The sequence below is a fragment of the Gavialis gangeticus genome, unplaced genomic scaffold (assembly GCF_001723915.1).
Source record: "Gavialis gangeticus isolate Ggan-Ray unplaced genomic scaffold, GavGan_comp1, whole genome shotgun sequence".
In the NCBI taxonomy this organism is placed as follows: Eukaryota; Metazoa; Chordata; order Crocodylia; family Gavialidae; genus Gavialis; species Gavialis gangeticus.
This window is the reverse complement of record NW_017729014.1, coordinates 15749346-15761959: the sequence shown is the minus strand read 5'-3', so window position 1 is coordinate 15761959 and position 12614 is coordinate 15749346. Positions and strand designations below refer to the sequence as shown.

Below are 12614 nucleotides of genomic sequence, written 5' to 3'. Positions count from 1 at the left end.
TAGAAGGAGTTGCTTTTCAAAAAAATTAGCTAATAGACTTTAAGGTCAGACAGGATCATTACCATTATCGATATAACACAGGCTAGAGAACTTCATCCAACAATTCTTCCAGAGAACCTAATGGCCTGTGGCTGAACTAGAGCCTGTCTTACTGAGATGCATAGTCCTAATTTAAAGATTTCCAGTGATAGGGAAATAACAGCACTGGATATTCCCAGTGCTGATTAGTAGTGTGTTGTCATGATAGGATTGCTTGTAAACGTTGGGCTGCACGTGCTCACTCGTTCTTGCAAGATTACTCATGGTGGTGGTGGTGGAGGTAATAAAAAAAGAAAAAGAAAGTACGTCTGAGTTGCTCATATGCCTTCATGGGCACAAGTAAATAGATGCTGCACCCTTACCTGAGGAGGCCGTGATACATCCCCTGTAACGTGATACTGTTTGTGTGGCTCCTTGCATTATTTTCTAGGGAAGAACAGACATGGAGGGGGGTGATCTGGAAAACGGACTCCTACTGAATTCCTTTACAGACTTTTTAAGTGAACGGTTTCTGAAGAAGACCTTCACAGACCACATATTTCAGCAGTGAGAGAATCTCCTTTATAAATTTGTTTGTCGTAGAGTTGAACACTGAATGCCTGGATTTCTGCTCCAGAAGGGCTGCTTATCAAACACCTTTAAGTTCAAGTATTGTTCAGGCTTCCTTCTGTGCCTTTCCACCTATTCCCGTGATCCCAGAATAGTGTCTAAGATCAGGCGAGGATTGGGCCATCTTGATAGCCTTTCACTGGCCGTGCCACTTTTGGCTGTTGGTCCTGCTGCAGATGTCCAGGTGACCTCTTCAGCCTGCTCCAGAATCAGCATCAGATCTGGTTCCCCCATCTGCAGTTGGTGCATCTGATAGCTTGGATGCCAGCAGTGCTGGAAGCTGCTTGCTTGAAATGAAAAAAAAAAAAATATCCTCAGGTAAGGCAGGAATTCCTCCATCTGAAAGATTTTCACTCCTCAAAGCGGAATAAATTCTTTCTTTGGGCAGCCCATAACAAGTTTGACCTACTGACAGCCTAAATACTGAAAATAGTAGACTATATGCAGCTCCTGAAGGCCCAGCATTCAGTTTTCCTGAGGTCTCTCTATCTATTGGAGAATCCCACATCCTTGTCTGCAGCTGCTTCAAATACTGGTTGGGTTTGCTGGTCCTCTGATGTTTTGGTTAAAATAGGCATGAGTTTCTGTTTCTTCGATATCACCGTTCCTACAGAGAGCTACTCTGCCTTTTTGTCAGGGGTTTTAGAGCCAAATCCTTCCCCCTTGTATTCGCATGAAATCTAAATGAAAATGTTGAGAAATGGACCATCAAAATAAGGGTAATATACTTTAATGGAAAAGCTTAATTGGGCCTCTGCTGCCAGAATGATTGTCTCTGAAGTGCATGATTAGCTTTCCGTGGCATTTCAGGAAAAAATGCTAAGCCATGCTTTTCATTAAAATAGGAATTAGAGGGGAATTTGCTTAATGCTTGATCTGGTCATTGTGCAGGTGATGAACAGGGCCGGTAAAGGGGTTTGCAGTAGCAAGGCTTCTGTGATGCACTGCATCAGGGTGACTCTGGTCCATTTGAGGATGTTCATCTGTGATCTGCTTTTCCAAAAATTTGTTACTGCTTTAAAATATAGAAATAAATGGCTCCAGGCTTCGCAATGTCTGTATCTGTTCTGCTTTTTTTTAAGCCTTTGTAGATGTTCAAAAACCTTCATAGGGTAATTTCTCCCAGGAAGTAGCTCAAGTTGCAAAGCATATGGTTTTAAATTGTTTGAAGTGGCAGCATGCATTGAAAGAGGTGTGGTGGTGTTTAGATTTAAAGCTTTAGACAAGAATCAAGGGAAACTGTATGGAAAGCTGAGCCTGTGTATGCTTACCTTCAAGCAAGTGCTTAAATCCAAACCTCATCATTCATAAGCACCTGGTTAAGCAGCGTGCTGAATCGGGCTCTCTGGGAACACTCATGCTGCTCAAGTTCTGCTCTGGGGCCCATTCGAAGCTCCTCCACGTCAGTAGGGCAGGGGAACCCCCTTTAATTATTCATGTGCTACTCCTGCATTGGAACAAGAGTTTCAATTTATGCAGGCTACAACCTTCCAATTTACCTTGCTCCCAGCAGACTGTCTTTAAATGATATTAAAATAGAATAATCCCCGTAAGTGAGTACCAGAGTGACATAACATCCTCAGATGTCAAACAATGTGATGTAGACTTTAATCTTCATCTACAGATCCCCAGCGTACCTAATAAAACAGCTAGAAAGTAAAGAGGACAAGCAAGTGGCAGCGTATTTTTCCTTAGAGGGATGGTATGATTTCTCCGGTGTTCCCAAACCAGAAAGTTACACAGCAAGCACAAAAGAAAACAACGTTTGCACTGATGTTGGTGTTATCGCTCTCTCTGCCTTTAGCGTACTACGACCAGCAGACAAAGATAAGCTTTGTCAAGCAGACCTGGACAAAGTTACCTTATTAAATGTGATTTTAAGGGGGAAAAAGTGCAGCAGGAGGTGGGGGGAGGCTAAAGTAAGCAGACAAATAATTGGGGTGGGAAGGGGGACACCCACAAGACTCTTTGTACCAGCTTGAGGCTTTTGTATGAGTTAGGAAATATGTCTTTCAATCACCTTTCGCACTAATTAGCAACAAATCTATATTGGGGTTTAGCTGCAAATAAACGTACAGGCTGAATGGGCCAAGCTGTCACTATGGGAGAGCTCTGCTTTTCTCTCTCTCAAAGCAACAAAAAGACTTGATGCTTGGAAAAGTTGACCAAGTCCTATTAAGCGAGAGTGGAGCCAGGGCTCTTAATTAGAAATGTGGGAGGTCTGCTTGGCACATGTTCGCGGGACCCCTTGCTGACTAGGACAAAGGTCCCATGTCCGTTTCCTGAAGAGGAGTGAGAATGGGGACTGTGGAAAGTCTAATTAGGGAGGTAATTAAGAGACAAGTTTCTGTTGGAGTTCAGAATGTTTTGTAGCTGCTGCCCGTTTTGGACAAGTCTCTGGGTATCAAGTGTTGGTGCCATTGTTTCAAGGCAGAGTTTGCACTGTGGCAGAATTAACCATTGTGTGTGCAGTTGAAAAATGCTCGGTTAATGACCTATGCTTCGGGAAATGCCTGGCACCTACGCTCAAGGGCCTGTGAATGTTTGGAAGAGTGGTGGTTCCCCATTTCCAGTATTTGTGGTAGTGTATGTAGTTTTGGGCTTTGGAGAGGGCTGTGGGTCTGTATTCCCACAACCCTTTGTTCAGAGCCAGTTGGAACAGCAGCGTGCACAACAGAGCTCGAAAAAAGCACCAGCTTTGCCCAACAGTCTGTGGCCTTGTTTTATTATCCCATAAGATGCTAACATCCAAATGTGGGTGCTGTCATTTCAGTAGGTGCATGGAGGGGAGATTGCCAGGCAGGTATTATGGGTGGTGTTTGGGGAGCAGCAAGATGTTTTGAATACACTAATATACTAAGCACTGTGCTGAAATCAAGGCATACAAGGAAGAGGTGCATTGGAAAATATTAACTCGTGAATGTGAGTTTTGCATGTTCAGATAAGTGTAATAGCCTATAATGGCCTGGTGTTCATTGGTCTTGGGAACCTGCAGATCCTTTTGATTTTAATTGCAGATACAGGTGCTCAAATATGTATTTTGGGATGTAATGGCCCTCTGGTGAGAAATGTCGCCTAGTGTTTATATAAAAAGAGCCAAGATCTTGGACTCCTGACATGTGCTTTCAATTCCTCTGCTGGCTTTTCAAGTGACCATGGGTCAGTCCCTTCGGGTCTCTGCCTCAGTTTCACCACCTATGAAGTGTGGATACTGAGACCTACTGTACGTACTAGGGGAATAGCTTATGAGGCATAATTGATGCTCTGTGAGTTGTAGCTGGAAGTGTGAAACTGGTGGGGAAATCTATTAAAAGTTGTATAGAAAAGGAATCAAAATGTAATGTGCTGTATGGGAGGGGTATTATCGAAACCCATCTGCTAATCCGAACTGAGACGGATCCAGTGCTGGAAAGCAATTGCTTGTGACTGATTGTGTTTGTTGTTACTTTTCCTTTAACAAATAACTGTAGCAGTTACTGCTGTTTGAAGGAAAAGCCATTAGGGATAAGTGATTACCTCCTCTTGCCAAACCAAACAGTTGCTGCATTGATACTGGAGGCAGTAACTCTCAGGGATCACTCACCCAGCTGTCCAAGGACTTACCATTGCTCAGCTACCACCGGCTCGTTTCCAGTTTGGCCTTGTGTTTAACATGAAGGTAGATTGCCTTCCAAAGGGTATCTCCAGTGGACTTATGTACCCAGGTATTAAGGCGAAATAAAGAACAGCATGGGTTGCTAGCATCACTGAGCAGCAGGCTTGTGATTTTCTAAGTACGTTTGGTGATGCATGAGAGGGAGAAGTCTGTTACTGTTAATAATATATTTATCTGCATGGAGGCAGAATTTAAAAGTGCTAGGTGCTGTACAAAAAGGTAACAAAGAAGCTATCCCTGCTCCAAAAAGCTTGCAACATGAACAGAAGACAGTAGGTGGATGTCAATGAAGAGGACTACAAGGCAATGACGAGATGCCCAGCCCAGTGCTTCTCCATGACTTGCCTCCACGGCAGTGACAACAGCCTGCATTCGCATACCTGGTGCCACAGCTGTAGGTGAGGTTGTACATGCCCATTAACAAGGTTATATAACGGGCTCAGCATATAGTCATTGAAGCCTCCCTCCAGAGAGACAGCGGTGGAGCTCTCTTATTCTGTAGCAGATGCAGGCTTGGCTGTGACATCTGTCTGTGCTAATGGAGCCCCCTTTATAACTTCCTTAAGCAGATGCCTTTTCCCTGCTTCCCCTTTTCAAGGCTCATTTGATTTTGCACTTTGAAGTGCTTTACTCCCTCTGGGCGAGTCCTTCTCCATCATTGATAAAAGTCAAGGAGGACACACATTAGCCTCCTGAGCTATGCCTTACCCTAATGTCATCATGACAGATTGAAAGGCTTTTGTTAGTCTCAAGGGACTCTGCTGTCCTGTAATGAAGAAATAGGAGCCAGGGGTCAACAAGGGCAGAAAGTCCCTGGTCCTTAATAGAACAGGCCTTGAATTCCCCGATGGGTATTGGATACAAAGGCAAAGGAGGCAGAGTGCAGAATCTGTGTCAGGGAAATGCTGAGGCAAGGGGAATGATTCTCATTTACGCTGCTGTGTTAGAGGCTAAGGAAAACGTTACCAGTTCAAATTACACGGATGTACGCTGGCTCATGTGAACACTTTTATTCAACCCTCCAGCCTACAGGGCTCCCCATACATCTGGAAATTTGGCAGCAGAGTAGCAGCAATTAACACTGCCACTGCTCCCTGCCCCCAAATTTCCAGCCCCATTGGGAGACCCACAGGCTGCATAATATGCCCTTGCAGGCTGAATCTGGCCTGCAGGCCCCAAGTCGAGCATCGCTGAGTTTAACAGTTCCCCCAGGTGAGGCAATTTAGCTAGGAACAAAAGGCCAAAGACTGGAGAAGAGAACTCTTGCCATTCACATCTGAGGATGGTGAAGGTAAAATGGTCTTTAATCATGCTCAGATGCTGCAGTTGGGAGATTTATGGCAGCTCTTCTCTTTTTAGGTCCTACAGCTCTTCTTGGACAAGGCCTCTAAGTTGTTAGGAGGGGTGGACTAAATGCAGTGTGGGACTGACGATGGTAGTGAGGCCTCTTGTTCTGCGTCTCCAGAACAAAGCCAAGGTAGTGATTTCAATTTTTTACCACCTGATGGAGCTGAACTGAGTTTGCCACACTCAGTCGCTGAGGTCTAGAACATGACAGGGTCAGAAAAGTGGTGGGACACCTATAGACATTGCATGAATAACCACGTACCGTATAATGCTAATGTTGGAAGGCGTAAGAAATCTGATGTGTCAGGGGTTAAGCTCTCTCCACGGCCTTCTCTCCTCTCAGTTTTCCTTCTCAACTTTCTTATCCTCTTCTCTTGGCTATATCTGATTAGCTGGACTTGGTGTACAGTAAAAGTTTTAGTCTTGATGTTTGTGGGCTGGTATTGAGTCCCACCCCGTCAGTCCACACTCACAGTCATGGGGTATGGATCTAGCTCCTTTCAGTTACTTTCCTTTGTCATTTGTCCCAGTGCCCTGATCATTTGCTCTGGGCACCTTTGAACTGGCTACATCACGTCAACGAATTTCTGGTGATGTGGTGCCCAGATCTGAATGCAGCATCCCAGCTGTGGTTTCTCCAGAACCATCATCCTATGGTGGATAAAATCATATGATGGATGTAGCGTATAAACATCTCTCTCTAACGAATCCATCCACCCAATCTTATGGATGACATTGTCATCTTGCTACATGAAAGTCTGGATACAGATGTACATGGTGCATGAAGCTATTGTACGGGTTCTGTATGTGATGCATCTGTATGTGTGAGAAGCCTGCCTGCCTTCTTCCCTAGGAGACAGGGATATAAGGTTATAACCAAGCCTTTCTGGAGCAAACAGCACTTGCATTGTTTATATAGGGAAACCCATGTCAGGGAAAGGAGATCATGTGTCCTGGGGGGGGATGTCTCTCTTTAGGAGGAGTCTTGGTGCTGCCAGGTTCATCTGTCCTGTTGATTATGTTAGGAATGGCTGGAGACTGGAGCATTTTTTTTCACCAGCTACAAACTGTTGGAGCAGATTGTAATTTCCATGTCATATTTGTCTGAGCTCAGCTGAGTTAACACAAGACATCACAATCTGAATCCCAGTGGCCTCTTCGTTGAGCTGATGTCATTTACTGCCACCTTTATTCTGGCTCAACAAGCCTGAGGGATAATGGAATGAATTATCCTTAGCTTCCTTCGCAGGCACCGTGGTGGTGGCTGGGGTACTCAGGTGGGGACAGGGCGGGAGTGTGTTCGCAGGCGTATTAAGCTGTTATGCTTTGTGTGGAGCATATGCTGCTGAAAGCAAAACACGGTGTTTCTTTCCTCTGTTGTCGAAGCAGCGCTTGACCTCCTGCTTCAAGCGGCGATGGAGAGAACGTGCCCTCTCACTAGAGACCCCTTTGTTGCCCTGCATGTGTCAGCTGCCTGCTGGAAGGGAGCGTACCTGTCCTCCCAGCACTGCCCTATGGGGACTCGCTACTGAAGGAGCTATTCATCACTGCAACAATGCGTGCGCCAGAGGCAAGGCAGGAGGCCAGAGGAGTAGAGCACATCCCTGAAACATTTGCATAGCTTTCCCCTCATTGGCTTTGCTCTGAGTGATGCAGCTGCGCCTAAGATGAAGGCAGAGTGACGGCTGTCTCAATAACCAGTGTCTCAGGTATCCTTAGGCACGGTGGGGTTGAGTGCTGGGTTTTGGTTTTTTTTTTTAAAGGATTTCATAGGAAATCCAGGCTGAAGTTTGTTCTGCCCAGTCTGGCCAGCAGAAGTTGTGCTTTAAAGTAAGTAACTATAGCAGCTTATTGACTCTGTGGTTGGAGGGAGTCTGTTGCAGTCTAAAGAGCTCAGGAGGTGTATGAATGCTGGGGTGCAGGTGGGTTTGGAGGGGAGCATGTGTATGTGAGAGATTGAGATCCATTTTCTTGCTTGGACACGTTGAATACACTAATGTAACACTCATTTAAACTTAAAAAGCCCCATTGTTTTGGCATCAATACAGAAAAATGCTCTAATCTTTCTCTAGTTAGCAATTATCAACTCGGAGTCTGGTAAAATCAAGGGAGAAAGTGTTCAAATATGTGATCACAGGCCATGGGTATGTCACTACTGGAGGTGCACTCTGCAGCTCTCTGATGGCAGACAGTGTTGAAATCGGCAGTCGTTTTAAATAAGTGCGTTCCCTAGGCAAAAAGTTGGGTACATTTTATAGCATTGATAGTTCAAATTAAAGGAAATATTTCCTAACCTGAATGGAAACAAAAGGTAGAGCTGGTTGGGTGTGCAAAGTGGAAGGCATTAGGATACTGGGGCATTTTTTTAACTCTATTAGGTTATTAAAATAAGTGAGTGGCAGAAATAGAAGTTAAGGAACAAGTTGCATGGCCTGGGGGAGCCATGGAGGTAGATAACAAAACAGACCTGCACAAATGTGAACTGAAGAAAAACAGTTATTGAGGCTGAATGTCACAGAAAGTTCTCCGAAAGATAGGATAGATTTGTTTAAGTTTAGCGTATGTGGTAATGTATGCAATGCCACCTGGAATATAGGAATCTTTGGAGCACTGTCATAACAAAATTTGAACCTTAATAATAATAGAAAAATATGCATGGATTTAGTCTGTTGCAGTATCACCCCTGCACTCCCTGCCTGATTGCCTAGACATACGGAGAATAAATAAAGGAAAGGAGGGGGAAGAGGGAGTAAATATAAAAAGCCTTGTAAAAATAAAAAAAAAAGCAGTTGTAAAAGCTTGCCACAAAGCTGAGAAATCTCTCCAAGCGCTCGTCCTGTTAAATGTCCTATAGTAGAAGAGCGAGTGCTGTAATTTGTCTCTGTTGCATGTGTTCTAATGGCCCAGGCATGGACTATGAAAATCTCTTTGCAACGGGGAATAAATAATGAACTGAATCTTGAGAGGCATCAAGCCACTGTAAATCCTAGTGAAATCAGTGGGTGCTGAGGATCTGCAGCACCTCTGAAAATTTGTGTCTTAGTTACATGACTAAAAACCATTCCTCAACAAACACTGTTCCTGTGTATCTGTACTGGAGCATATAACAAGAAAGCTGGGGCAGGGTTTGAGCATAAAGGGGAGTTTAAATACAAAGATAGTTTCCTTTGCTATTGGATAGTTTCCTTTTCGGCAAGCAGAAAAATGTATACAACCAATTCCACAATTACTTTAGAGGGTGAGGAGCTAAATAACAGACTTCCTATTCAAGCATAATTCCCATCAAAGCAGGTAGAAACTTTGCCCGAGGTGGGTCCTGGGTCTCAGGGTGCCCTGATTCAGGAAAAGACATATGCTTAAATCCCTTGAAGTCAAAGGGATCTAAGCACATACTTAGCACTTAAACATGGATAGACAATTGGACATGCTACGTCATTTCCTGAATTATGGACATAGTATTTAAGATCCCGAAGTTCTAAGAATGTATTTTGGGGACCCTTACACGTACCAAACTCCCATTGACTTCATGAACAATAATCTGGTTTATCTTCTTGTGAATGAGACAGAATTTAGCCCACTGTACATGATTAAAAATGCCTCTGCCATAACCCTGACAGAACAATTGGTCTGTTTTATCCGTTATTAAGCAGAAGTTCCTGGATTTCTTTTGGATCTGTACCAAGATAATTGAAGGAGTTTTGCCTGAGAAACCTGCCAGTACTCACATTAAAGTTAACAGTATATGTGAATGAAGGCTGAGCAAATATATACAAGGGGAATTCCTGCAAACATAGCATAAGGATATTATTTCTACAGTAATTTATTATGTATGTTTTATCCTTTTAGGCCCCCAAATCATAATAAATTAAAATATTTTTAAAAATCACAATGAAACATAAGAAAAATCAGGCAGTATTATTTTGTTCAGAGATGAATTTCTGCAATATATTAAATTTTTTTTTAAATCCCCAAATCGCCATAATCTCCAGTAGTCCAAGCGTATAGCAAAAAGTAATCATGCAAATTCCAAAGCTGTGCTTATGCACGGCCTGTTTAGATAAAAGAGGGCTGTAGCATATATTCCCGGATCCCATTAAAAATGTGTCTGTAAAAGGATTTGGATTTTTGGAGATGATCCATAAAAAAGAGTGACTCGTATCCTGCAGCTGCGAGTGCAAAGTGCATTCTGGAAACGGCAGAGTGAAAAGGGCAGTGCAAATGATTTTTGTTCTGTCTCTCCAGTCCCTTGAAGATTCAGTGCTCACCAGATGGGCTGCCTCTCGGGCACAAGCTTCTTTGGGATTATGTCACGGAGGAAGACCAATGCAGACGTACGCTTCCCCCCCCGCAATAATCTTTGAATCTTCGGAAACGGAATTTGCTTAATGACCCAGCTGGAGCTGCGATCAGGCTTACTTTCTTTCAGAAACAATTATTGTTCGGGTACAGAGCGAGAGAACCTTGTGTGGCTGGATTTGTTTGCTCGACTTGTGCAGACTTGCGCAGAGTGTCTGTCACGTTGCATACGGCGGACACCTTCGCTGGGCATCAGGTGGGCAGGGCGATGGTTACACCCACGTTTTTGGAATGCTTTGGTAGAAGCCGATCCCGGCAGGGGAGGCAGCAGGAGCACCAGCAGCAGCCACGTCCCTCTCAAAGACCCCAGCACAATAGGAGGCATTGCCACAAGTGGTGTCACCACCTGATGAGGCCTTTGGAACCAGTCCGATGCTATCCAGAAGCTCAGCCCCGTGTGCATCGCTGTAGGTATCAAACTCCATCCTAAATGAGATTCCTGTGTGCTCTGATGGGTTAGAGTGCCAGCAAATGCACATTGTGACCACATTGTCTTTAGGCTTGGAAACCACAGCACTCTGTATAAGCGACAGAGAACGCACCCTTGCCTCTCATTGGTTTAAGGATTTATTTCATCCTTTAGGAAACAAAGCCTCCATGTGAATGTGTAACACAGCCCTGGGGAAGCTCCCAAGCTGCACAGCCATCAAGCTGCTGTATTTGGTCCCCATCTCACGTTCTCTTCAGTTTCCCCTCCACTGAATATTTTGCAGCATTGGTTGTTTCCTTAGCCTTTCTGGCACGTCTCTCAGAACCCCTTTATGGAAATGGGATGTCATAACCCAGTTGTTCTAGACTTTCAGGGCCCATTATGGCTCTTATTAGCTGAAACACATCTTTTCCCTATAGTCCAGCTGCGTGGGGATTTGTAGTTTCTCTCTCCAGGGACACGTGATAGTTGAGAAAACAGATGCTTGGCTGGGCATTTGTAAGTGTCCAGAAGACCAGTTGCTCTTTGATTTCTACAAGGAACGCACAGATCCTGACAGCACACTTGAACACTTGCCCCTGCCTCAGTTCCCTCAACGTTCTTAAGTATTCTTTTATCTAAGGTTAGAGTCCCCTAGTGACTCCAGCATCCACCTCCTGATCCTCCGAATCATGCTGTTTCTGACTCCCTTATAGTCAGTGTCCTTCCTCAGCCTGTCCTGAACTTAAAATGAACTTAATCCCATTGTACATACCAAGGAGTTTGAGATCTGTGCACCTAGTATTGAGCAAGAAGTCAATAGATCCCAGGCGTCCAAGCTCCCACTTCTCTACTTTACTCAGTAGATTGGGCCCTCGCCAGCTTTCTAAAACTTCCTTTCTTGCTTCCAGCTCTGACATGATGGCAGGACGGACTAAAAAGAGTCTATTAGACTATATAAGAGAGGCTCTGATCGCTCTTTGCTTTTTGTTACTCTAGTTGAAGACCAGACTGGAGACACGTGGAACCGTCTCACTGCTAAATACAGGTGCAGCAGCCATGTAGTGCTTGCCTTCTTTCTTAAAGGCTTGGCATATCGCTGAAAGATCAGAGCTTTAGTGGAAACATGCCCAATAGGCAGCACAGCTCTGTTTTGGCCTGTGTGTAAGAAGTGGCATTCAGCAGGTTAAAATTGTCTGCTCTCACAGCTGTCCTCTGTGGGAAAGTTCCCCCTGGAGGACTAGAGTGTAGAACATTGATGTGGGCCATTAATTCTTCATAATGGCTGTGAACTGATCGCGCTTATGTCTGGGATAAATTATTTACCTGATAATGAATGGGGAAACTGTGTTTGAGTCTAAATATTACACACGGGATTAAGAGTCCCATTCCATCTGATCAGAGCACAAGTCAGAGCCTCACGTTTATAGCTCCTGAAACAGCAGCTCATGTGCGCTGTAGGGAAATTTAAATCTTGGGATATGCTGAGATGCCAAAAGGTATCAGTTCCTCTCGATATTAATGCAAGGTAATCGCAGCAAAGAATGTGTTCGGGCAGTGTTGTAATTCTTAATAAATCATTGGCCGGACAAAGCTCAGACAGCAGGAAAAGAGGAGTGCTGCTTATGGAAAAATGCTGATTAACACACTATGAGGGGAAGAGTCCCATGGCTCAGAGCCATGGGACTCTTTAGCCTGGAAAAGCGCAGGCTGAAGGGTGATCTGGTGGCCACCTATAAGTTTATCAGGGGTGCTCATCAGGATCTGGGGGAACGTCTGATCACCAGAGTGCCCCAAGGGATGACAAAATCGAACAGTCAGAAACTCCACCGCAACCGATTCAGGCTGGACATAAGAAAGAACTTCTTTACTGTCCGAGCCCCCAAGGTTTGGAATAGACTGCCGCCAGAGGTGGTTCAAGCACCCACTTTGAGCGCCTTCAAGACACATTTGGATGCTTATCTTGCTGGGATCCGAGGATCCCTGCTGTCTTCCTGCCCCTGGGGCAGGGGGCTAGACTCGATGATCCTCCGGAGTCCCTTCCAGCCCAAATATCTATGAAATCTATGAGCCCAAAAGAGCTTGCCCCTGAGCCGGATGCTGGCTGATCCAAGCTAGGTGACAGCTCCAAAACCGCCCCAAAACAGTGCATAAATACGAATTTGAATATTAAGCAGATCTGTTCTGAGCTTTTGTTTT

General features: G+C 44.6%; 1 protein-coding gene across 3 annotated transcripts in view; it reads left to right on the top strand.

Annotated features, from left to right (window-relative positions):
- The window catches only part of DVL1 (dishevelled segment polarity protein 1), a 256248-nt gene that overhangs the window by 182598 nt on the left and 61036 nt on the right, over positions 1-12614 (top strand). The window contains exons 1-2 of one of the 3 annotated variants that reach the window (XM_019511833.1): positions 7368-7480; positions 9893-10413. The exons of 1 other annotated variant lie outside the window; for it this stretch is intronic. In XM_019511833.1, coding sequence (XP_019367378.1) covers positions 10215-10413 — 199 coding nt within the window. In that variant the 5' untranslated portion in view covers positions 7368-7480; positions 9893-10214. Of the gene's footprint in view, positions 1-7367; positions 7481-9892; positions 10414-12614 lie in introns of those variants that run through there. One more of the 3 variants, XM_019511835.1, reaches the window with a different exon arrangement.